The sequence below is a fragment of the Neodiprion pinetum genome, chromosome 2, assembly GCF_021155775.2.
Source record: "Neodiprion pinetum isolate iyNeoPine1 chromosome 2, iyNeoPine1.2, whole genome shotgun sequence".
NCBI lineage: Eukaryota > Metazoa > Arthropoda > Insecta > Hymenoptera > Diprionidae > Neodiprion > Neodiprion pinetum.
In genome coordinates this window covers 23,429,398-23,454,331 of record NC_060233.1, presented here as the reverse complement: position 1 = coordinate 23,454,331, position 24,934 = coordinate 23,429,398, and the positions used below count along the sequence as shown (strand labels likewise).

The 24,934-nt window shown below is 40.6% G+C and overlaps 2 protein-coding genes across 3 annotated transcripts in view; both read right to left on the bottom strand.

Annotated features, from left to right (window-relative positions):
* The window catches only part of LOC124212784 (ornithine decarboxylase-like), a 93,991-nt gene that overhangs the window by 30,009 nt on the left and 39,048 nt on the right, over positions 1–24,934 (bottom strand). The window contains exon 3 of the mRNA XM_046613231.2: positions 19,892–19,968. Within this exon, the coding sequence (XP_046469187.1) occupies positions 19,892–19,968 (77 nt within the window). The remainder of the gene's footprint in view (positions 1–19,891; positions 19,969–24,934) is intronic.
* Positions 11,682–17,120, bottom strand: LOC138190311 (uncharacterized). Of its 2 annotated transcripts, XM_069133851.1 has the most exons (3): positions 16,866–17,120; positions 15,486–16,557; positions 11,682–13,879 (listed from the first exon to the last, which is right to left on the bottom strand). In XM_069133851.1, the coding sequence occupies exons 2-3, from the start codon at positions 15,832–15,834 to the stop codon at positions 11,832–11,834; spliced, it is 2,397 nt and encodes a 798-aa protein (XP_068989952.1). In that variant the 5' UTR covers positions 15,835–16,557; positions 16,866–17,120; the 3' UTR covers positions 11,682–11,831. The 2 variants fall into 2 exon arrangements, with proteins under 2 accessions (XP_068989952.1, XP_068989951.1); XM_069133850.1 differs by having other exon boundaries at positions 15,486–17,120.

Genomic DNA, 24,934 nt, shown 5'->3' with positions numbered 1-24,934 from the left:
AATCTGTACGCGCTCCTGTATGAGATGTACGCAAACTTCCAAGCGACCTACTACGACAAGAACCCCGAGCCGTTACTAACAAAGAGTCAATTCCTTCGAGACGTCCCCTTATTCGTTATCGACTGTTCAGAACAAAACGAATCTTCGAAGTACGGACCTGTCGACATCCGTCTTGAATTTGAAGCTAAAGCCAACTTTCCCGCTGAAACGTCAGCGTACTGCTTGATTGTTCACGATCGTATTGTCGAATACAACCCGCTCAGTGGTGGGGTGAAAAAGTTGGTATAAAAGCTGACCCGTTCCCACCATCTCGCACAGTTCAAAGATGGAGCTTATCGTTGACATACAAGGCTTTCGTAGACCTTTCAACAATACCTTCACATTGAAAGAATTGGCTATAATTTCAATCTACTCGGAAGCATCTCCATCAATGTTTTTCTTCAAACCACCTTACGAATGGGATTGTCTGGACGTCAAATACAAAAGCCAAAATTTTTGGTTAGAACGCGATTTTCACGGTTTACCTTGGAGCTGTGGAACCATACCGTTTGAGGAAGTTGAGTGGACCATTGAAGACAGCCTGTGCAAAGCTGAAACCGTGTACGTAAAAGGAGAAGAAAAACGAGATTAGTTGCTTAAAATTGTCCCGAAAGTTCAAATCATCGATATGCTGGACTTTGACTGTCCGTCGCTTCAAACCTTGCAAAAAACTTCAGCTGTGTCTCTAAGATGCGACGTTTACACAATACCCAACGCAATCTGTGCAGCACAAAACGTTTTGATACTTCAAAAGTGGCGACAAAATCATCATACTGTTCGGATGGCGAGGGTGTACGATTTGTGTTACTACGCAGAAGCGTCTACAAGAACGGTCCCGCATTCCTGGCGAATATATCATCCTGGTTATGATACTATTGAATAGAATTATTGTACTATCGTTGTGAAGTAATTGTCAACTGTACCCTAAAAATTGTACTCAATAAAACTGTTTTTTAAAGAATATTCATGAAATGATCTTACATCTTCACCTTCACCTTAGCTCGTAAGAGAGAATTTTTTTCAATACAAAGCTTATGTAAGATTTAACCTTGCTCTCTATGCTTGACCGAGCTTTACACAAACCGAGTTATGTTTTGCATTCCTAGAGCGATAGTAACCCAACACCGCAGATCCTTGGCTCTGAATATATACTACCGCAGCTATCAGCCGACCTTGCACTCTGGTCTTGTCTTGACCAGTCCAAAATTCATCGTAGAGTTCACATGACAGTTACAAGACGCTAACGCAGCTCGAAACCCTCCATCGTTGCTCCGTGGTGTTCGGAGTAGCATTTTCTTAGATTTTAAGACTCAATTCTAGATACAATTACAAGGTACAAAACGTACGTAGGATCAAAGGTATACAAGATGTTTAGGCGATAAATGAAAAAATATTCATAATTTCAATCTTTTTTTTCTTTTGTTTATTGAACGTAAGACTTCCACAGGACACTGGATATTTGAATGTGATACTCAAATTATATGTATACGAATTCAAGTTGACCGTACGGTCCGTCAAGATAGCGTAGATGCAACCGTATCTCCTTACTGGCTGTCGTCACCTTCTGGAACAAATCTTCATCTTCTTGGAGGGCCTTGGTCAGTCGGTTTGGTAGAAAAATCGTGAAAGAGACCTCCAAGTCCAGAACGATTCTATCACCAAATTTGGTTTTAACCCGACGAACGCCACTGACTCGGTATTCGAAGTATACTTTGAGGTCCGAAAGCTTTTTCAAGGGCAGAAGTGTCTCCAGGCGAGCGACCTCGTTTAATTTTGAAAAGTCCATGATCGTTACTGTCGAGTTATATGTGCTCAAAATCTCTGGTGAGTCGATTGAGGTCAGATCTGATTTTCAGCAGATGTTTAACTTCCCCAATATTCTTGATGAGCAGTTCTAGTCGTTTCTTAAATTCACGTTGTTGTTACAGAGCACTTCTCATTTGCCCGAAGAACAGCTTCAGACTGGCGATGAAGTTTTCACTTTTGACTTATATAACGTTCCCCCACCACATAATTTGAAATTTGGTGGAGGGTAAGGAATGTCACGTGGTTGATGTCAAATACGTATGTTTGTGTATGCTCGCGCACCTTCTAGCATTCCCAGAGCGATAGTAACCCAACACCGCAGATCCATGGCTTTGAATCTACCGCAGCTATCGGTCGACCTTGGATATCAAACCGACATCTGAGTAAGTGAAAAACAATTCTCGGAACCATTAATTTTGGGATGTCACGTGGTTGATAACGTGGGAAAGGAATGTGGGACGGTAAAAAAGTTCTCGCCCCCACTGCGCCCTCTACCGTTGGCAGGCGAACACTACAGACTTTTACCTTCGGTCGGTAAGATTGTCGGTAAAACAGCATGATTTCTACCTTCGATCGATACAACTGTCGGTAAGGTTGCACGGTTCAGACCTCAAGCCGGTACGGCAGACTGTGACGTCATCGCGGAAAAGGGTTTGAGTCGGGGGAGAATGTCGGTAAGTGTCGGTAACAGGAATCTGCGTGTAGAACCCACCTTGCTATATTACTCCTTGTGCAGTGGACTTTGGCTACACCTAATATCAAATCGAAATCGACTCCACTCGAAACCGTGACTACGCGAGACTTTACAGGAAATCAATCGACTCTACGCGTTATCGCGAAAATTCAGGCCACGGCCATCAACAAGGAGATCGGCAAACAAATTTCGAGTGCGACTCCAACTCAACAAGGAATTGGCCAACCGTTTACCGGTGCGCCGATCTAAATTGCACTCGAAATGCGTTCGCAAAGAATTAATAGCGCTTACCGCTTCGCAACCACACCAAGAACTCTCCGACACCGGCTTCTGCCATGTCACACACAATTCTCTAACTTTTAATTTACTTAACCGTGACCACCGCGAAACGTCACCAGGACTCAAGTATCGAGCTCCGCAAATCGGAGCCGCAATTCGAACATGCCTCGAACATAGGCGCTATCCGTTGTCAAAATTCTCCCGTTCTAATTGGCGTTTTCGTTACGAAATTCTTATAGCGTAACTTATCGCTATCGTTGATTCCTGCTGTCGCGGGGTATTGATTGGTTGTCCAGTCTCTGGTATCCCGTAGTTCGACAGTGGCGTGGTGACGACTTAGCGAGGTTGCCTGACGTCTGTGTGGAGAGGGGGAGGCTACGGCTCGCCGGCCACCAACGGGAATCTCGTCCGCCTTGAGTTCCCTCGCGGCAGAGCCTTACGTTGTCGCTCTCTCCGTAGCCTCGCGCGAGGCCCTCCTGTCCTCGCGATTCGTCGCGACGGCAATTCTGTAACGTCGTTCGAATTTGCCGCTGATCCCGTCTATGATGCCGCATGTACTCGAAACCAAAAAAAAAATAAACAAAAATCCTGAAAAATCGTCTTTGCCAAACCGAAAATTGCCCCCCCCCCCCCCCCCCCCCCCCCCTCGGAGTATCGGATGCGTGACTGTTGTCCTGGCGCTCATTTTTTTAAAGGATTCGCGGTCTGATCCGTGGGATCCCTAATTTCGAGTTCCATCTAGGGTTCGGGGAGCCGTTTGGAACGCGCATTGAAAATGCCACGTTACAATATATATATCTTATATTCCTCGACAATAATAGGTGATTTAGATAATTATGGAAAGGTAATAGTTCCAGACTTAGAAAATCTATTTGAGCAAGAAGAGTTGCATTTTTCGCCAAGCAAATGTAATCCATGAAGGCACTAGGCAAATACCAAACAAATTCTTGAAAATCTTAACGTAAAACTGGCTATTACAGACAATTAGTTTGTTCAATAAGATGCTGCAAAAGAGGAAACACCTGACTCATGGTCGGACATTATTACAAAAATTCTGTATAAAAAAAGGGGGATAAAATGGGGTGCGTGTATTCGTTGTGCTGGAGTATGAGGCATAATGTGTGTGTAAGAAACACTGGCGCTCATGGATAAATGTGCCATTTGGTGCCCTTCCACGACCGTGCGTATCACGAGAATTAGCAGATCAGCTGTCCTCGTTAGGCTTCGAGTTGTAAGCGTTAGTTCTCACGCAAGCCAATTTGTGGCGCTACGTGCCGGTGCAGGTGCAGCGGCGCCAGTTTAGCACCCACAGTGCGGGGTGGGGAAGCAAGAAGCTCAGTTCCTGGGCCGGATTCCGAACATCAAGCGAGTTCGAGTTAGTAAGTTCTACGGTGTTCCGCTCTCCATACTGTTATTATAGTCGATGGTTAATGAACATCACGATCGGTACAGAGCTTATCGATGTTAAATATTATTACAAAGTGGCACATGGACAAGTGGCAAAGGAGAGAAAAATAGATGTTAGTTCTGACGTTTGTTTGTATTAACCATACATAACCTCTTATTTCTTCTCAAAAGTTTGGGTGTTGAGTATACTGCATACTTCTCATTTTAGAGTTATGCTAGTGTGTGGGTAATTACCACGAGCAGATAGAGAACGATTTATTAGCCGCTAGATGGCACAGACCGCAAGTTCCTGAGCCATACACTATTCAGGAAAGAAGAGATTGACATGACACTCCAAATTTCCATTTCCACAAAGACGAACACGAACTCGCTTGATGTTCGGAATCCGGCTCCTGAGGAGACTCCTAGAACAGAAACAAATAGAAGCATATCTGCAGTACTCCGACGTGGGGACAAGTTTTCCTGCAGTTAGCGCCACTTACCTTTCCGTGGTTGCAATCAGTACTAAAGAGTAATGAGGAATTGGTAGTGGGAAATTCGAATTTAGAGTAGGAAATGCTTTTTCACCTATTATAAAATTATTACTATAAGAAGGGTAATTGAATAGATAATTCAATCAGACTAGTATATATTTGATGTCTTACGCAAAATATGTTCATCGCAAATTTCGCTAAATCTTCAGTGTTGAACTCGATGTTTCCGTATAAGAAATACATCTTTCTCATTTCTTGGAAATCTATGCCACACAGATGTTACATCAAAACAATTTAAAACGCAGCACTTTGCTTTTTTAGGCATATTTGCTTACAAACATTTCAAAACACTTTTTATATTAGCGCTATCAGAGTGAACGCGTTCAATCAACAGGTAGTTGTGAAATGTAATGAAATGTAAGATGGCGGCGACGTCACCAGTGCACTGCAAATTGCCCGGAACTGTTGCGCTAAGAGGCGTGCCGTGGTTGAACGCAGTACTAAACGGGAACCAGTCGGTCTATGACAGTTTCCAGGCCTTGACGACTCCGCGCAAGGGGTACGGTCGCCAATATTTGTGCAAACTTTTTAATAAAAACCGGTCTCAATTAAACTTCCGCCTTTACTTAAGAAACCTTCTGAAAACCTTCCACACTCCCCTTACAAAGTGTATCTCTAACATAATACAACGTTGTATATCGTCTAGTCATTCTGCGATACAGTTACTTAAAATGAAATCTATTTTCTGTTAGTGTTTTGCATCTACATAAAACGTTTCGATACTTTAACTAACCCTCTCCTTTCGCTTGATTAAGACTACAATTTCCTTAGCGCAACAAATGGAAAGCACTAGCTATTGACTCTAGTAAAAAATAAATAACTGATTAGCTAAGGTTTTCACGCAAAAGATAAACTCGAGAATGCTACTCTGGGCTAAGAAAGAAGCCATAATATCAGAGTGGCAAGTGAGTTTCTGAGAGGGCCGAGGATGTATAGTCAATTTATTCAATAATTTAACAATTTATTGAAAACACAAAAGCCACCAGTTCCTCCAGAATCACGCTAATTCACTCACTTGGGTAGATCGTAGAATGTTCACTTTTAGTAGTTTTATTCGCTTGTCAACTCCATTCTGACGTTTGCTTCTCGCGTATACGCAATAAATGATTTCGAGAAGATCGAACGTATCCAAACTGTGTTTATCAAGCGGCTACTAAAAATTCCAAACTGTGTATCAGGATATGCGCTAAGGTTGGAATTGGGGTAACCGCATACCTCGATGAACACATAATAAATTGGATAATGAAGGTACTGGATATGGATGATACAAGATATCAGAAAATTTATTTACTAAAGTAGCTTCACCTAATAGAATTTGATAAGAAGGGTGCAAAATGTAAGTGGACATTACAAACTAAAAAATTATTTTAGATCCAATGAATAAAGCATCAATATGGGACAATCTCACTACTGCGTCATTAATATCTCGTAAACAGGAACTATGTGAGAAGAAGGACAAATATTTGTGTAGTGTTGACCAGGGAAGATATGCAAATTCCAGTAGTCCCATTATTTACCCAGAAATTAAACAGAACCATGGAATACAAAATTGCCTTACAATGAATTGACTCGATAACAAATTCCAAATTAAATGGCAAACCAGATTATCAAATTTCTACAGCCGTAGAATAGTTGTGGGCGACACTATATATATGCTGAACAAGATCCCACCCTATTGTCATTATTGTGAATAGCACTGTATTAACTCGCTTATTGAATGTAAAAAATACGTTGAGGAAAAAGAAGAGTTAGAACTATCGAATAGCAATGAGCGTTTAGATCTCTTCGCACAGTTCAAACATCCAAACCTCGACGTAATTACCAAGTTTATAGTGCTAGTCAAACATGTTTTGAGCACACTCGGAATTATGCGAATAATCAATAAGTGCTACGTATGTGTGTACTACGAGCAAAGAGAGCTATGACTCCCATTGTAATACTTCTATGAAGTGAAACGATAAATTTGATCGATTACTTAATATTGAGCAATCCACGAACTGCGCCTACGAAAAATAAAGGGTTTCCTGTGCGTTTCAAGGGAATAACGAGTCAAAAAAATCCCACAAAAAGAACAATGTGAAAAAAGCAATTTTTATTTGGAATAGGTGTTCTTGTTTTCAAGTCTCGATACTGAATATTTTTACAATAATATTCGCTGGCTAAGTAACCACACAAGGGACAAATGATTAAACTCCTGACGAACACTACATCGGCCAGTCATGCCAGGGTGTATAAGGGGTGTGAACACAACTTCGGTACAGAATATATACAAAAATTAAAGACAGACTATTTAAAAATGAATAAAGAAAGATAAGAGAAACAATTCGAACGATAGAAAGACAATTTACATTTACAATTTTAACGTTATGAACGTTTTGACAAATAATTTATGTATTGATTGACTGAACGAATAAATATACAATCTGATTTACGGCTATTACTACAAGATTGAAGGAAACCCAATAAAAATTTCATTTTTATAATTTATACATTAAACATGGCATGAAACGTATAATTAAACGATCAATCGAACTTACCTAAGTGAAGTTCTATCGTAATTGTAAGAAGCGCCTTCTCCGATGATCAAATGGTAGTACCCCTTCCTTGCCAGTGCTGCCACAACGTTTATGGTGACGAAAACAAACATCCCGCGAGCCCTGACTTCTCAGTCCGCGGCGTCCGTTCCAATTCCGTCATTGTTTTTAAAGTGCTACGGTATCAATTTTTCGGGCTATCGCATTATAGTAGGGAATAACCAAGGGTGGGACCTGATCATCGGAGAAGGCGCTTCTTAACATTACGATAGAACTTCACTTAGGTAAGTTTGCTTAATCGTTTAGTTGTATTCCGCGCCTTCTCCTCAGATCAAATGGTAGATGTTTATAGTAGATACGGTAGATATATTCTGATGAATTGTGCTTAACACATAAGTTATTATAATTAATAAACAAAATAACTCGACTTATCTTTACAGTTTTAAAATTGCTTTGGCGAAACTATCTTGCTCTGATCCTATTTCCCTATTGTAAAACCTTGCGAAGGTTTTTGACTCCGTCGTCCATCCTGTAGTTTTTCTAATCGTGTCTACACTAACTCCCCTTCTCTTTGCAGCTGATGTTGACGCGTGCCTTGTACTATAGGCCGAAAAAATAGACGTGTCTATTCCACTTTTTTGCAGCGTATTCTTAATCCATTGACTTAAGGACTGTGATGAAACTGCCTTGTGGGGTTTTTTCAAGAGATGAACAAAGCGTTTTCTTCTTTCCGAATGCTTTCCGTCTTTAAAATATATTGCTCTACTGCTGAAGCAACACAGACCGCTGGATTCTCGTGAAAAATTGGCAAAATTATTGTTGGCTGTATACGATTGTGTTTTGAAGTTTTCAACGGCGCTGGAATCTTTATTTCAATTCTTTCGCCGATTTTCTTACAATTTCTTCTATCAATTGCTGCCAACGTTTGTATTCTGTGACCTGTAGCGAGCGCTAAAAGCGTGACTGTTTTTTGGGAAAGTATTTCCAACGACATATTCTCATATGGGAACCATTTTCCTACGAAATCCAATACAATTTTCGGATCCCAAATTCTGTCGTATTTTAGCTCCGCTGGTCGTAACTTGGATAGGCCCCTACAAAACCGTTTTATCAAAGGATTTATGCCGATCTCTGGTCCCAGAATTAAAGCGATGGCTGACCGCGCTGAGTTTATCGATCCATATGCCGCCCCATTTTCAAATTCGTTTGTGAAAAATTTTAAAACATCCGTAATCTGCGCTTCGAAGATTCGCGTGTTTGACCGGTGACAAAATGCCCACCATTTCTTGAGTGTTCCTTCATATTGACGAAGCGACGAGTCACTCAGAGAGGCCAAAGCTACTTTGATTGATTCTTCCGGCATCCCCTTTTTAAATAAGCCTGCCGGATGATATTCCTGCTACCACGGAAAGTTGCGCCCACAGGGGATGTGGTGTCCTGTCGGAAAAAAGCAACTATTTTTTGTTAGGCTTGAAATTAATCGGTTTCCATGCGGATACCATGGCTGAGAAGGCCAGTTGGGTATCACTAAAATGCCTCTAGCTCTTTCGCTATCAATCTTCTTTTTTACTCTCGAAATAATTGCAAAAAGGGGGAACGCATAGAAAAATATTTTGCTCCAATCAACGGTAAAGGCTTTAATAGCTTGCGCATCTGGGTCTTTCTTCCACGAAACATACTCTTCACATTTTGTGTTGACTCTTGTTGCGAATAAATCGATATTTGGTTTACCAAATGTATGACAGATCTCTTTAACCCTTTCAGTCATGCATTTTTCATCTGCACCGATTTCGATGAAAATTGGTACTCGGGAGTTTTCGGGGTCGCTGATTACGAATCTGGCATTAGATTTATATCTTATATCTTTCTGCTCAATATTTTGGCCTGAATTAAGTCATTTGGGGGATTTTGGAATGGCTGATCACGAATCTGAAGTCATAACTTCAGAATTTCTAAATCCAAGATGGCAAATGCCATCTTATCTTTCTTTGTCTATATTCGCGTCTCTCTCTTAGCCCTACCCGGAACTAACGACGAGGACGTGGAGAGCATCTAGTTCCACTTTTTTGCTTGTTTTTTTTTCTGTTTGTTTTTTTTCCTGTTTTTTTTGTTGCTTTTTTCAGTTTTTTGTGTTTTTTCTTTTATTTTTCGTGTTTTTTTTTTTTTTTTTTACTTTTTAGTATTTTTTATTGTTTTTTTTTTACTTGTTTTTTTTTCAATATCCCTATTATGACGCACGCACGCACATACATATATCAATGATAATGATAAGGAACCATGGATTTTAATTATCTCAAATTTCATCTCAAATGAACTGAAATATTTATTCCTAATGTATATTCGAAGGAATATTCCTGATAAAGTCAGATTTCACGTGATTGAAATTTTTATTGTCACATTGCCCAATTGGATCGACTATAGCGGATCCACCATTTCGAATTTTCAAAATATGACCTCATATTCGTGATAAGCGACTCAAAAAACCCCTAGATACGTATTTTCAGAGGCCTTGGTTCAATACTAGAGCTCTGAGGTGATTTTTTAAAAGGTGGGACCGTAGCGATCCCACTATGACTGAAAGGGTTAAAGGCAGCTTTTGAGATCTCGGATTCAGTCTCTGGTTCGAGTCTTCTTGATTCGTAATCCGCGATAGTATTTTCTTCCGACTTTATATATGAAACAAAAACCCAGAGATTTCTTTTTTCGCACCACTGCCATTGTTCCGTAGGAAAAGTAAAAACATAAATATATATGTATATCAGCACATATATACACACACATAAACAAATAACATTTGCTAGCTCGCGAGAGTCTTCTTTCAAAAAAAAGGACTCTTGTTGTAGCAACTGAAGTTTCAGTTATCGCGAAACCTTTTTTTCGCACGCACGGAGTCCCGGAGCAAAAAACATATAAACCCATATAAAATCGAATACACCTTCTTAAAGCAATTGCCTTTGGCAAACGAATTATACGATCGAGCGCTGTCTCTCAACTAAATCATACGATCGAGCGCTGTCTCTCAACTGAATCATACGATCGAGCTTGTCTCTCACAATATAACGCGACGGGCTGACGAGCCCGTCCGTAGGAGTCGAGCATTTTCTCCTCCTGACTTTCCTCGTGGAGTCGAGCGGTCTCCTCCCAATTCCCACACTTAATCATTCACACGTTATTAAATATTCATACCTCTTCGATATTTAATTGATTTCATCTAACCTTTGCTCTTGTGTTGAAATATAAATAAATTTGGGTTTTTTATGCCTTACGGCTTTTTCCCAACTAAATTCCCTGGTCCAAGTTATTTTCACATAGAATAAGTGTCTTCGTAAGTTTCCTCGTTCATGAATAAACAGCCATATCAGTTTTGCTATTTTACTTAATTTTTCGATTTGCATTCCCCCCGTATGATTAATATAAGCAATCGCTGTGGTGTTGTCTATCCTTAAAAGGATATCGCAATCTGCCTTGTTTTCCGCGAAGCATTTTAAACCGAAAAACGCAGCTAAAAGCTCGAGATAATTGATATGGTCTTTCTGTTCCGTTTTACTCCAAAACCCGTGCGCTCTTTCGTCCTCTACACACGCTCCCCATCCTTTCAAGGACGCGTCAGAACAAATCTCCATGCAAAATTTCTTTCCTGTGATTGAGTCGCAGACCGCCGTCACATTTGAGTTCCACCACAAGAAATCTTCTCGGGTGTTCGATGATATTACCATTTGGGCCTCGTTTCCGTGACTATCCCTTAGAGCATAAAATTATTCTCGTTCAAGATCTTTCACATATACTCAATCATATTTCACCGCCTGACAATAAGAGCCGAGTTTCCCTGTCAACGACGCAAATTCACGTATCTTACACTTGCGTAGCTTTTTGAATTTTTTGATTAATTGCGTAACTGTTAATTTTTTCTCCATTGGTAATTCGATTTTCATCTCTCTTGAGTTCAAAATAAAGCCCAAATATTTACACTTTCTCATTGGAATTAGTTGACTCTTTGCTTGATTTATAATGAACCCTAATCTCTCTAATAATTCGCGTGTTTGCAGAACATTAGGGGCCGTACTTAAATTACGTAACGGAATTTGAAGAACTTTTCAACCCCTACCCCCCCTGTGTATCAGATCATAACAAAATGTCAACCCCCCCTCCCCCCGTCCCAAATTGTACGTAATTTTTCGGAATCAAATAACGAAATAGCATGAAATTTTATTAAAATCATTTGTATTTTTCATTATTCTTTTATTTATTAATTCTTAATTAATTATTAATTATTAATTATTAATTATTAATTATTAATTAATTATTAATTATTCAATTATATTATTAATTTAAGATAAAAAACTTGAAATATTCTTTTCTTATAAACTATTGTATTATATTATTTCTACTTAAAATATATTTTATTAAAATTTCGCATAAAAAATAAATCTTTCTATAAAATTTTTTTAGAAAACTTTAACGTAATATTTGGTAAGAAACTGATAAGTCTACTATCACTCATGATATTATTCGCAATTTGACTTTAGCAGTTAGTTTTAACTACATAATGTCATCGGTCCATGGAGTGTTAAGCCAGTCTCCAACGTTTTTAACTATTGGTATACAATCCTTACTGTCCAGTACTGAGTCATTTTCGAGTAGGATACAATCGTTATCAACACTTTCTATGTCAATCCATTCTGTTTCTTCAGTGAATGGTGATTCCAATTGACAAAGTAGTTCTCTGCCTCTACGAGCAATGACGCGTTGTGGTCTAATTCTCGAAGTTTCAAGCGGCGCTCCACGGGGATGGACATTTTTTCGATGTTTTAGAGCACCTTTTTTTGATGAAGTATAAAATCCACAAAACTGACATATTCTACTTGCAAGATCAGCCTGAATAGAAGGGCAGTAAAAATCATAGGGCAGAATTGAAAATTGTGATGATTCTGGCTTCATATTCAATGACAAACGTAAGAGAAGAGGAGCAAACTTAAACTCTGTTTTATCATTAGGTGGTGGTATCGTCAGACCTGAATCAGTCATTTTCAAGGGATATGGGGGTGGCAAATGTCCGTCAGGAAGTAATGACTTTAAATTACTCCTAAACTCTGTGCAGCATTCAGATCTTCCACACTTTACAATCTGTAAACAATACTGACTTTCAAAAACATGTCTACAATACCAGTTTGAGTTAGGAAGATCAACAGAAAGTACTGAAGCAGTTGATAGAGAAGATATATATTCTGCATGCACTGAGTATCCGTCGATTTCCATGCGGTTCCATACATCACAGAGAACATTTCCTGCGTGCTCAAAATTTTTTATTTCTAATTCGTTATCAATAGTCTTTCCTTGATCATTTAAATGTGACCCAAAATGATCGTAAGGTAAAATAAGACCGGAAAGTTCCCTGCTCAACGGTGCCATTCTTCTTTCAACTCGATTGAATGCGCTTCTACCTGGCGCGTTTGTGAAAATAAAGAGAGCATCCAGATCATGATCCTTAAAATGCTTAATTCCTTGAGCAATGACTTTCTCATACCTAGGGTTTTCATCTGGCCCACCATCTACTGACAACATCCAAATCGGTTTGGGAATTCCATTTATACTATTCTTCATAATTATCTGAAAACTATCGAGATCGAGCAGCCGTTCAAGATCATTAGCATGAGTAGCTGCAGCCGAAGAACTGTGTTTACCACTCCTAATAGCAATATAAGTAGGACCTGAATACGATACATCTTTTGTTTCTCCTTGGCCGTCTGGTTTGATAACAATGCCAGTATAAACTGATGGAATCAGTTTATGTCCACCAGCAATCACCCAGTCATGGTCAGGAAGACTTACTCTGTATTGTAAATGCATTAGAAGTGGAGCTTGAACTTTAGCTGCCGTTTTTCCTATTGGTACCCGCGCTTTATCGTCTTGTGAGATGAATGCAACTTGATTAGGTCCAAGGATTGAAGCTAAACATTCTAAACTTCTTATCGTAGCCATACAGAAATTTTGATCAACATGGCTCTTGTGTAAATCAGCTTGAGGTCGTGAAAGCTTTACAGGAACAGTCGCCACATGACGTTTCCCTTCGAGAGAACGCGAGCTTCGTGGTAGTAAACGGAGATAAGTGGCAGTTCGAGACAAATTAAAACCAGCTTCCGAAAGTTGCTCTCGTAGTTGGTCAAGAGTTTTACAAGCTCTAATTGTCTCAGAACGACGTCGAACATCTGCAGATGCGTTATGAGACGCAATTTCCACAATTGACTTAAAAATTTCAGGTTGATCAATTTCTATTCTTGGGCGTCCTGGCTGTTCTCTAATTTTCAAAATTTGTGCGTTATTTTTATTTTCTTCACAAATTAATTTTAACTGAGAATTACGTTCATTTCTAAATATTTTTTGTCTTTCCGCATTCTGTTGTAGACTCTTTAACTTCGATTTTTGCGTCTCTAAATCCAATTTTAATTTTTTAATAATTCTACGATTATCTTCATCGCCAAAACCTGCATCACGCTTCGCTATTTCAAAATTAAGTTGACTCTCACATTCTTGAATTTTTGATCGTAACGTATCTTGAGCTGGGGTAGAAATTTTCCGTTTCTTTGTACCTGTCATTTAAAAATAATTTGTTGGTGATTAACAATTATAATTTTTCGCGAGTAATATTTATAGGGCAGAAAACTAGATAATATATTCTTATAGAATATAACGAGATATCAAAAGTATACATAATAAAATAATTTTACCAGCCGTAATGGAAAGAGCTTCATCATTATCATTAGAAGAAACTTGAGGACTATTAGCAGATGAAGTAACATTGAGATTCGAAACAGAAGGTAGAGAGGCACAAGCTACAGCTTTTGTTGAACAGAAAGAGCTTGAGGCAGGCTTCTACAGTGTAAAAAAATTATTTAATTACAATTTTTACAGTGAAAAATAAAAAATTCATTGCAAAATTTGACTGAACATAAAAAAACTACAATCATAAATTATGTTTAAAATAATCAAGTGAAAAACAAACCTTCAAAAATAATAAGATATTTTCTGATTTTTTTTGCATCAACAAAGAGGTGTACTCTTTAATCTTTGCTTCTGCTTTTTCAGCAATTTCGAGTTTTGTTTTGCAAGACTCTTTTAACTCTTTCCAAATTTGATTCAGGTTAATTTGAGCTTGCTGTGCAGATATCTCCCGATGGCTTTTTTTGTATGCATCAAATAATCTTTGATATACTTTATTGAGATCATAATCCATTATGCAAATAAAATTATTACTTTCGTATAAGTTAAATCAATATGTATTGAATGTTTATAGATCACCAAGTATCATAGGTTATAAACTTATAAATCTACTTCTTTACCGACCTTATAAATTTATACTGTAAGTTGAGTGATCTAATGCCAAGAGCTACCGCAGCGCGCTAGTTTCAAAATGTTAAAGGTTTGGCTATAACAGAATCTGGCGCGGGAATTCAGTTTGAATTTTTTTATTAATTATCCAAAAATTTTACATTCAATTCAAAAAATTACGTACAAGCATCAAAAGACCCCCTCCCCCGTATCGTAACAAAGTGTAACAATCGAGTCTGACCCCTCCCCTCCCTTACGTTTGTTACGTAATTTAAGTATGGCCCCTTATCTGCACAATCGTTGCTATCTCTTCCGAGAAGCCAGATATCGTCCAAATAAATTACTGACGTATATCCGCGTTGCCTCAATTGCGAAACTACGGGTTTCATTATTTTTTTGAAAACGTAAGGCGCCGTATTTAACCCAAAAGGTAAACACGTAAACTCAAACAGATGCCCTTCGAATCGGAACCGTAAGTATTTTCTGTGCGATTCTTCTATTGCTATCAAATAATGTGCATCTTTTAAATCTGTTGTCGGCATGATACAATCCTTATGCATCAGATCCTTTACTGTACGTATATCTTCGAATTTGAAGTGCACGTTTTCATTGAATTTATTCAGCTTTTTTAAATTCAAGATCAGACGACAAGAGCCATTAGGATTTGGAATTAAAAATATATTCGAGATAAATTGCCCTGTTGTTTCCTGACATTTGCGAATTGCTCCATTTTTTAATAATTATCCGATCTTGTCATAAATTTGCTTCTTTTCAGTCTCCGACCAAACCTGTTTCTTTGGTGATATTTCCTGCCCAACTTTTTCAGCAAATGGTAACTTGTACCCGTTTACCCATTGAATAATTTACCTCTGTACCCTCGAGATTTTCCCAGGCCGACAAGAATTTTCTCAATCTCCCCGCCGGAGTACGCACCGAGTCTTCTACTTGCGGTTGTGCGATCGTCCTTTCGATGACGTCCTCCGAACACTCTTCCTCTCGATACTCGGGTTCTGCTTGTAATATTGCCCGTTTGTCTGTATTGCCTGCTCATCGTCGCTCCACGACCCCGTGTTGTCTGTCGGGGCGGGCCTTTCCAGTTTTTGCCTGTTGCTGGGAGGAAGTGGAGGCTTTTACTGCTGGTTTCAGCTCCTTTGACGAGCGTTCCAGCAATTTTGCTGTCTTGAGTGTCCCTTCGAGCTCTTTTCCGAACAGCCATTCATCCATAATCGTCGCGTTCAGTGTATCTTTCATAGTGGCGTTAAGATGTGCGAGGATTATCAAGCGTCTTGTCGTAGATTCTTGACGCTGTAGGTGTACGAGAATGTTTGACACATGGCTCAAGGTGGTCAGCAACAACATATTGTCCGGATTCACCCCTTTGAGAAGGTTAAATATAATAGGACCTAAGAACGCGAGACACAGCGATACGTCTTTTTGTTTCTCCACCATTCGCTTGGCTCTTGTAATAATCGGCTCGAGAAGAGATGCTTTTACTTCCGGATTCAATTTTAGTGGTTCCATTATTCAGTAATTTTTCGGAATTTGATATTCTTTGAAAATATCTCTTTTGGAAGGCCCTCTTTCAGGATGCTTATTTATCTGACTAAAATATCATTATGTATCGCTGGGCCGAGTTTCTTCTCCGCGTCTATACATTTCCCTATCGCCACCAGCAATTTCTCGTCGAGTATTGGCTCTGTAGTAGTAACTTGTACCTCTGAAATTGAGCTAATGTGCTTGTCAGTCATATCAGGTGGCGACGATGCTACTCGTGTTGACAATGGGAGAAATTTGTCCTACTCTTTCCCATGAGTCTGCTTGTCTTGAACTTCTTGTCTCACTTTACTTTAAGACGGCAGTAGTTGGTCCAACGGTATCAGCGGCGGCCTGTGGTGATGGATCTCCGATTCCTCTGAATCTTCGGAGGTAGACTTCGTACCTATAATATGTATACATACCAGATTGAGCCTCTCTGTAAATCTATTTTTTTTTTTTTTTTTTTTAAACGCCATATATATACATATATTCATATATATTGAGCTGGCTCGCCGTTATTATGCTTGCTTATTTTGAACCCTGTTCTGTAAGTCATTTCCCAGATCTTGTCTGTTTTATTTTCAGAATTTTATTCTGTACGTTATACGGCAGATCTTGTCCGCATTATCATCAGAAACTTGTTCTGCATATAACTCTCTTGTGACGCCGTACTTCGGTGCTGTCTGTGAACAGAAGTGAGGTTAAACTTACGTCTTTTCTCCAACCGACGAATCGTGTCCCTTTGCTTCTTCGATTCTTTTTTCAGTCGTTTTATTTCCTTCAATATTTTGTTTTCGTCCTTCTCCGCACGTTTCTTCTTGTGTCCTATAGTTATTTTCCCGTAACTAAGCACAATTTATTTCCATGACGTGGCTTCCTTGGCACAAAGAAAAGGAATGACGGAATTGGAACGGACGCCCCGGACCGAGGAGTCGGGGCGCGCGGGATGTTTTTTTCGACACTATAAACGTTGTGGCAGCACTGGCAAGGAAGGGGTATACCATTTGATCTGAGGAGAAGGCGCGGAATACAATAAATTTATTCAGATTGTACCTATCACTAATTGTATATATTTTAATATCAAGATAATATTGTTATTTTGTTTAATGACTTTTCAATTTTCCATTTGAGCATAATTAAATAAAAAATTATGAAATATTAAAAACTTCTTTTTGTAGTAAAAATGTTGTAATAAATGACAAAGTATTCCGTACTCTAAATTTGAATTTCCCGCGACCGATTCCTTATTAGCCTTTTTGATATCGATTGCAAACCTGGCAAGGTAAATGGTACTAACTGCAGGAAAACTTGTCCCTGCCTCGAAGCACGACAGTTACGGTTCTATTTGTTTCTATTCTAGGAGTCGGCCCCGCACTAGTAATAAAGAGATTGCATTCCCATTCCAAAGATGGGATAGTAAATTCGGCTCGAAAAGGAAAGGCGTCCGCCAGAAGGAAGAAATGGACAACGAGTGGAGCATGCGCAGTACGTTCGTAGCTACCTTTCTCTCTCGCAGAAAGTGCCAATGAGAGAGTTCTGACTATGGAGCGTATAGAAGGAGGGCACTCTCTAATGAATGGCGCGTTCAAAATGTGGACAAACTCGGGATTCAAGTAAGGATATACAAAATAAACGACGTGGTGCTGATTGATACTAAGTTGAGTGATGAAATTGAATGTGTTGCGGATCATGGAGAGAGGCTCCGGGCGATGTGCGACCTGCGCGACGGGGTGCGCGCTCATATGCATCGTGTATAATTGTGTCTCTTTTACACACGTTCTCGTTGCGGAGCCGAGCCTACGCCGGTCAGCCAGGCTTCACGTTAGTGAGTGAGCATTGGGCTAGGCTGATTGTGAGGCAGATAACAACGAGCCCAAAATATATTGAGATGACATAAAACTGGATCGGGATCCCAGATTTCGTCGTACTTTGACAGCTGAGGAATTAATTGCGCAACGCCTCTAAAAAATCTTTTAATTATACGGTGTTGCCTTATATTTTTTCAGACTATTAGTGCTAGAGCTAATTGATATGAATTCAATGTGCCATACATTCTAATGTTGCTTAAGCTACTTGTCAAAAACTCAATAGTACGTGCGATAGAAGTTGCAAATGGACAAATTTTGTTGTTTCGGAAAAAAATGCATCAGACATTCAATAGCTTACGATACTATTTAATTGTTTCTTCCGTTAACAATGCTATTATTACCGGTATAGCGGTACAGAGTCTTGAGGTAGTCCTATCAAGTTAAATGTTTACCCGATAACTTCCCGGCAACCGGCAAACTGACTCTCGAAACGGACAATGATGCCTAAAATTATCATTTAATAAATCATTTTGAGGTGTCAAGTGAATCAGCTCTGTTATGAGTAATTTTTGAAATAGGGGGTATCATGACTGTGTAGGCCAGAAGGGTACAACCAAAATACCTTCTGCTTTGTCCCAAATTATTTTCCTAATCGTCCTCAAAATTATCACAAACCGCGGGAACGCGTAAAGTATGTAAGTATGTCCACAAAACAATCAATGTGTCTATCACTGCAGCTTCCAGTTAGTTGTGCCATAAAACGAATTTATCACATTTCGCATTCACGTTTGGGGCGAACAAATCTACATTAAAATCACCAAAAAATAACTTTACTCTCTTATAAGCCCTAATAGCTAGTTTCCATACAGTTTCGCTTGGTCTGACTCTCGATTCCTCATCGGCTTCTTTATTATTGCTTAATATATGAAAAAAAAAATATATCCATAAATTGCAAGCTTTACACTACTTCCGAATTTCTTCGTCAAGTCTCAACAGTTCTGGAAGTTGAATACTACCCATGCGATTTATATAAGACAACACCGTTGTGTTGCCCACGTGGAGTAATATTTCACAAGAACGCTTATTTTTTTTCAAAATATTGTAGACCATAAAACACAGTTTTCAACTCTAGAAAGTAAATATTTTCCTCTCGTTCCTGACTATTCTAGAACCCATGTGACTGATCTCTGTCATAGCTAGCGATGCCCTTGACGGTTAACGATACATCACTAAAGATTCCCATCTTAAATTTACCTTCCCTAATTGGATTGATTATTACAACCGAAGACCACACTCCAAACTTCGCAAAAGTAGATTAAATAATAGCTGTTTATTTTACTCTTCAAGACTTTCGCGGTCTTTCACATATATGGATTTGACTATTTTCACGTATGGTTACTTCCTCCTCTTTCCTTTTCCTCTATCATACATCCATCACTGACCCTATATCGTGACTCCCTTCTCTCACTAAAATATTTACGTTACTTGGCCCGTCTCTCTTTCACCCTTTTCTCACTGACTGCGTCTTCTTGCCGCACTTGACTTACATATCTTCTCTTTACGCTGTCACATTTCCCACTTCCTAGATGTCGTCACTTTTCTTCCTAGCCACCTTCCCCACTTTTCCGGCCTCTTCTATTCTCATTTCCTCTTTCTTTCCCTACTCACCTGTCCTATTCTGCCAGATTTTCCCTCTTTTTTCGCACGTTCTCAATCATATGTGTCACTCACACTGCTCTGGGAACGGAAGTCTATGTAATTCTATGTAAATATCCGATTGGCTTAGGGCAAACGTACAGGAAAAGAGGCATGCTGCACACTGCTGTACTAACATAATGCGAGTCGATCACCCGGATTTGCATCAAAATAATCCTGTTTTCACAACTCACGTAGCCTATCAGTAATTGTAAACTGGTTACTGTATCTTACCTTTGATGCGCAATCAAAACCGATGTTGAGAGCAGCCAAACTTGCGACCACCGATGGATCAGGATTGCATCTCGTAGCTGAAATTGAGTATTTCTGATAAGCAATTGTTGTACATTGTAGAATCATTTCGAGGAGTGGCATGTTCGATAAGCTACTGAGGTTGAAAATAACGGCTGAGTTAGTAGAATGTAAGAATGCGTGAGAATGCTTATATTCTGTTTATTTTCCACGGACCGATCCGAGTCGCAGCTAAAGTCCAATTTCCTTTTGAAAACCATTCCCCTTGCATACGAGCTCAAAATTACTCGACACTGACTTGGAGTTAAAATTAATTGTTGTTAGAAATAGCAATCTAGTATTATCATAGTATTTCATTACGTTTAAATGCACGCGCATTCCCTTCGCTATGATGAGTGACATCTATACATTAAAACTATATCCATGTTACCGCTCCCCCTCCTCCTTTTTCCGTTTTTTATCTCAGTAGCAGTATGTAGACTTATTCATTAATTAATAAAATCCTTGATTTTCGTTGCAATCACGACTTCTTGTGTCAAATATAACCCAATACCTATAACAATTGTAGACATATGAAATCTAAAGTTAGTATAAGCCTAATAGTAATATGGCCTAATAGGCTAGTCAAATACCTAACGGTCAGTTTTACGCGACACACACAAGCAACAGCTGTCAGCTACTTGGAATAGTAGGGTCTCAATTCTGTGACTTTTGTGACTTTTCCCTCGCGTGACGCACTTTCACCTGTTCACCCTTTTTATTTCTGCAGGCACTGTTTCAATAGTGCGTGTGCATTTGCGCGTAACAGAATCAAAATCTGATTCTGTTACGGATCCCTACTGAGCACGCTAGTACTGTGTAGTAGGGGTCGTGCCTCTGGGGGAAATGCCGCACGATTGGGCCTCGATTCGATGAGATTGGTTCCACTCTTCTCAAAGAATCGAGACCCGACTGTAAAGATGCGACGCATGCCGGCAGACGCCGAGGTTAGCCGACGCCACCTATACGGAGTCGAAGGACACCGAGCGGCAGGACAGAGACAAGCTCGCGGAACACGGACACGCACAGGCTTATAGAGATAGCCCTACTGAAACCCTAATTAAAAAGAGAAAGTAGCCGCGGGAAACTGACCTCTTTCTCGCACAGTCCGAAGAGTGAGGAGCAGCCGCCCAGCGGGAAAATCAATAAAACAAGCGAGGAGGTATAGTTGTATGAGTCTATATGTTTTCCCCGCCAAATCACCGATTAGACTGATAGATCGGACTTCCGCTGTTACTTTCTCTTTCTTATTAGGGCTTCAGCTCGATGCATGGACTGTACAATCTATTTCCATAAGCGATGCGGACACGGTGTAGGAACGACAAACACCCAGGACAGCCGAAGCGAGTTGACGTCAACAATACTGAGTTGTGAGATTTTTGTAGGTATGGGGATATATATATGTACAAAGGGTTGGGTGTTGAATCCCTGATTCCTAGATGGATGTATATGTATATAGAAAGTGAAGAGTCAAGTCTTCATAGGTGTTGCTGTATATATTGTAACGTGGCATTTCGGACAGACATGCCCGTTACAAGGTACTCCCTGAACCTTGGGTGGAATTCAGGAATAAGGGTTTCGGAGATCGAGTCGCGAGATAATAATAGAGAGCGCCAGAACTGGAGTCACGCATCCGGGTTTCGACAGGGACGAAATAGCGAATTACGATTGAGATATTGCAGGCTTTTGTTTTTATTTTTTTTTCGAGTACACCGGCCACACGCCAGCGACCAACTCCGACGCCGAAGGTATTTCGAGGCAAGGCGAAACCGCGGAGATTTCGCGGGAAGGATATCGAGGCTGCAGAGGGGGAGACAACGGAGATCCCTGCAGCGCGGGAATCCAAGGCGGAAGCGATTCCCGCTGGCGGCCGGCGCGCCGCAGCCTCCCCGCTCACCCCACCTACACCCAACCGAGGCAACCGCGAGAGACCAGCTAGCGACGAGGGAGCACCATCCCGCCCAACCCTAGGACCCCGTAGAGCTGCGCGGAAGACGACATCACGATCTAGCGTTAAGTTCTGCGTCGCGTAGCGACGATAGGTGCGCGTCAGGTTGCGCAATCTCCAAAATCGATGACAGATCGATTGTTGCGCGTTCTTAGGGTAATGACGTTACGAAGGACGAGACCGGCGTTGCGGCCGATCGACCATGAGAGATCACTCGAGTTCTGGCGACCAACCCAGGTTGAAGTCCGTAGCGAAGTAGATTCGTGTTTCGAGTTTTGTCCGAAAGAAATTGGTAGTTGCGAGGGAGGATGGCTAGTGTGAATCACGAGGGAGTCGGGGCATTCGTCTTCTGGATGTGGAGCGGTAAGCGCTGCTAATATTCTTTCGAGAGAATTTCGAGAGACATCAATTAAAGGCTTGCCGAGGAACGGATAGTCATAGAGGGTTTGCGTTAGCGAAAGTACTCGAAATTCTTTAGCCGATAAATCTGCTTGGTGACCGTAGCCTGAGTTGCGCGGAACAACGTAGAGCCAATTTTAAGTGACCGACCTGGTCGAGTAGCTTCACGGGTTTCAGTCGCGGCAGGACAACTGTAATTTGAGATTAACCAAATTCCGTTACCCCGGGTCACGTCAAACCAAGTGCGATAAATTGTAGCTTCGCGTGTAGGTCGCGAATCGTCAAAAGGGGAAGCGTTCGCACTCGCGATAGGCGTTGAGACGTCGTGGAGAAAGTCGAGTTCGGATGCGTTTAAAATAACAGCCAGGCGATCCCAGTGGTGACCGGCGCTATTAAAAATACCGGCTCGAGATGTGATTCGCGCGTCGAGTTACGTTCTTTTGTTGTTTGAGTATTGAATAATTGTGTATTGTTAAGTGGCGATTAGCGCCGACGTTAGTAGAAGACGGTCGCGCCTGGCGCGCCGAGAAAAATTCTTTTTTTTTTTGTTTTGAAGATAGCGTTTGTTATTAACGCAGCGACTAGCGCACGTAGGCAGTAGAGGTCTTCTAGATCTATTACTTTTTTTTTGGTCTTTCTTTTTTTGTTAAACCTAAGCATTTAATTTTGAATCACGCATAGCGACTTACGGATTATTATTTCTCTGGCTTTGTAATTGGAATCGCGAGAAGCGACTTGTACAGCATTATTAATTTTATTTTTGTATTATCGCTGGCTAGAAATATATTATTGGAATTTTATATTAACTTGGCTAAATTACCCCTCCCCTCTCCGCGGTACTGAGCTGCCGAGTATCTGGTCGCGGTATATCGCATTACCGATTTCGAGGCGTGTTGATCACGCCAGGCGCCCAACAAATTTCGCGATCTCGTTTTAGGTCCAGGATACCTCGCGGACGCCGATTGATTGTGCACGCGGAAAGTTCTCGGTCATCTTCTCCGAGTGACCGAGGGGCAAGAAAAATCCCCGTCACAATATGTAGGGTGAAGGATTGAATCAGTAAAGGCATAATGGTACATACTGTAACGTGGCATTTTTGATGAAACCCCTGAACCCTGGGCGGGACCAAACTTAAGGGGTTTCCGAGATTCAGTAGCGAAGTATTTGTAAATAGGTGCCTGAACTGGAGTCACGCATCTGAAATTACGAGAGGGGACACTGTAGCGAATAAGATATTTCAGGCTTTTTGTTTTTCGAGTTTCAACGGCATCAAGTAGAAAATCAGCAACGAATTCGAGGAAATTTCGGGATGACGGAATAGCGATGATTATGACGGTGGGATGTCGAGAGGCTGCGGAGGGGGAGCCAACGAAGATCCCTGTATTGCGGGAATCCAAGGCGGACGCGATTCCTGCAGCGACCGGCGCACCGCAGCCTTCCCCCTTCGCCCTGCCAACAGTCGACCGATGAATTTGCAGCGAGCTGACTGACGACGAGAGAGCACCACCCCGCTCACCCCCGGGACATCATGGAGCTGCGCGGAGGACGAATTTGCGATCTAGCGTTCACTACTGCGCCGTGATGCTACGAAAGGTGCGCGTCGAGTTGTGCAATCTACGAAATCGATTACGGATCGATTATTGCGTATTCTTGTGAGTATGACGTCACGTAGGGCATAGCATATCGAGATCCGTGTTGCGGCAGGTCGTCAATTTGAAAGATCACTCTAGTTCTGGCGATCGTGCCAGATAGTCACGTTTTGGAGTTTCGCGAAGCAATGGAGCCGCCTGAGGATCACAAGGGGGTTGGAGAATTTGTTGCATGGATACAGAACGGTAAGCGCTGCTTATATCCTTGTGAATTAATTTCGAGAATAGTTTCGTAAAGGCTTGCCAAATAACGGATAACCATTTTGGATTTGCGTTGTCGAAAAGTACTCAAAATTCTTTTGCCGATTCTTTTGCTTGGTGACCGTAGCCTGAGTTGCGCGTGTTGGAATAGAATAAATTTTGAGTAGTTGAGAATGTTGAGTAGAGTGACGGTTTTGAGTTGCATCTTTCTCGTTTTTGAAATTACGTATAGTCCGAATTCCGCTGTACCGGGTTGAGCCGCGTTATCGCGTTTTTCGGTGTCACCTCTCGGATAGGTCGTGAATTTCCGAAATGGCGTGTTCGAATTAGCAAATAACGTTTTTGGGGACTTCGAGAAAATTTGAGTTCGGATGCGTTGCGATAGTGTTTAGTTGAGGTGACGTTTAGTTGCGTTTGCGTTTAGTTGAATCCACGTTTAGTTAAAATGTTTTGTCGAATTCACGTTAAGTAAAGATTACGTTAATTGAGTTACGTTAAATTGATATTGCGTATGATTGAGGTTGCGTTTTCATTGAGTCTAGTTGAGTAGCGGTTGAGATGAGAAGTTCGTGTTATTGAGTTTCAGTTGAGTCTGAATTATGTTGGCGGTTGAGAATTTGTTTCGTCGAATTTCACATAAGGTTGAACTCTGTGGATGTCGTTTAGTTGAGTTAAGTAGAAAATAAGGTTTATCTTAATTTAAGTTGTCAAGTTTAGCTTTTTTTCGGTAATTCAATCATATACTCATCTATCTTTCCATCTTATTATTAGCGGTTTTGTACATATAAC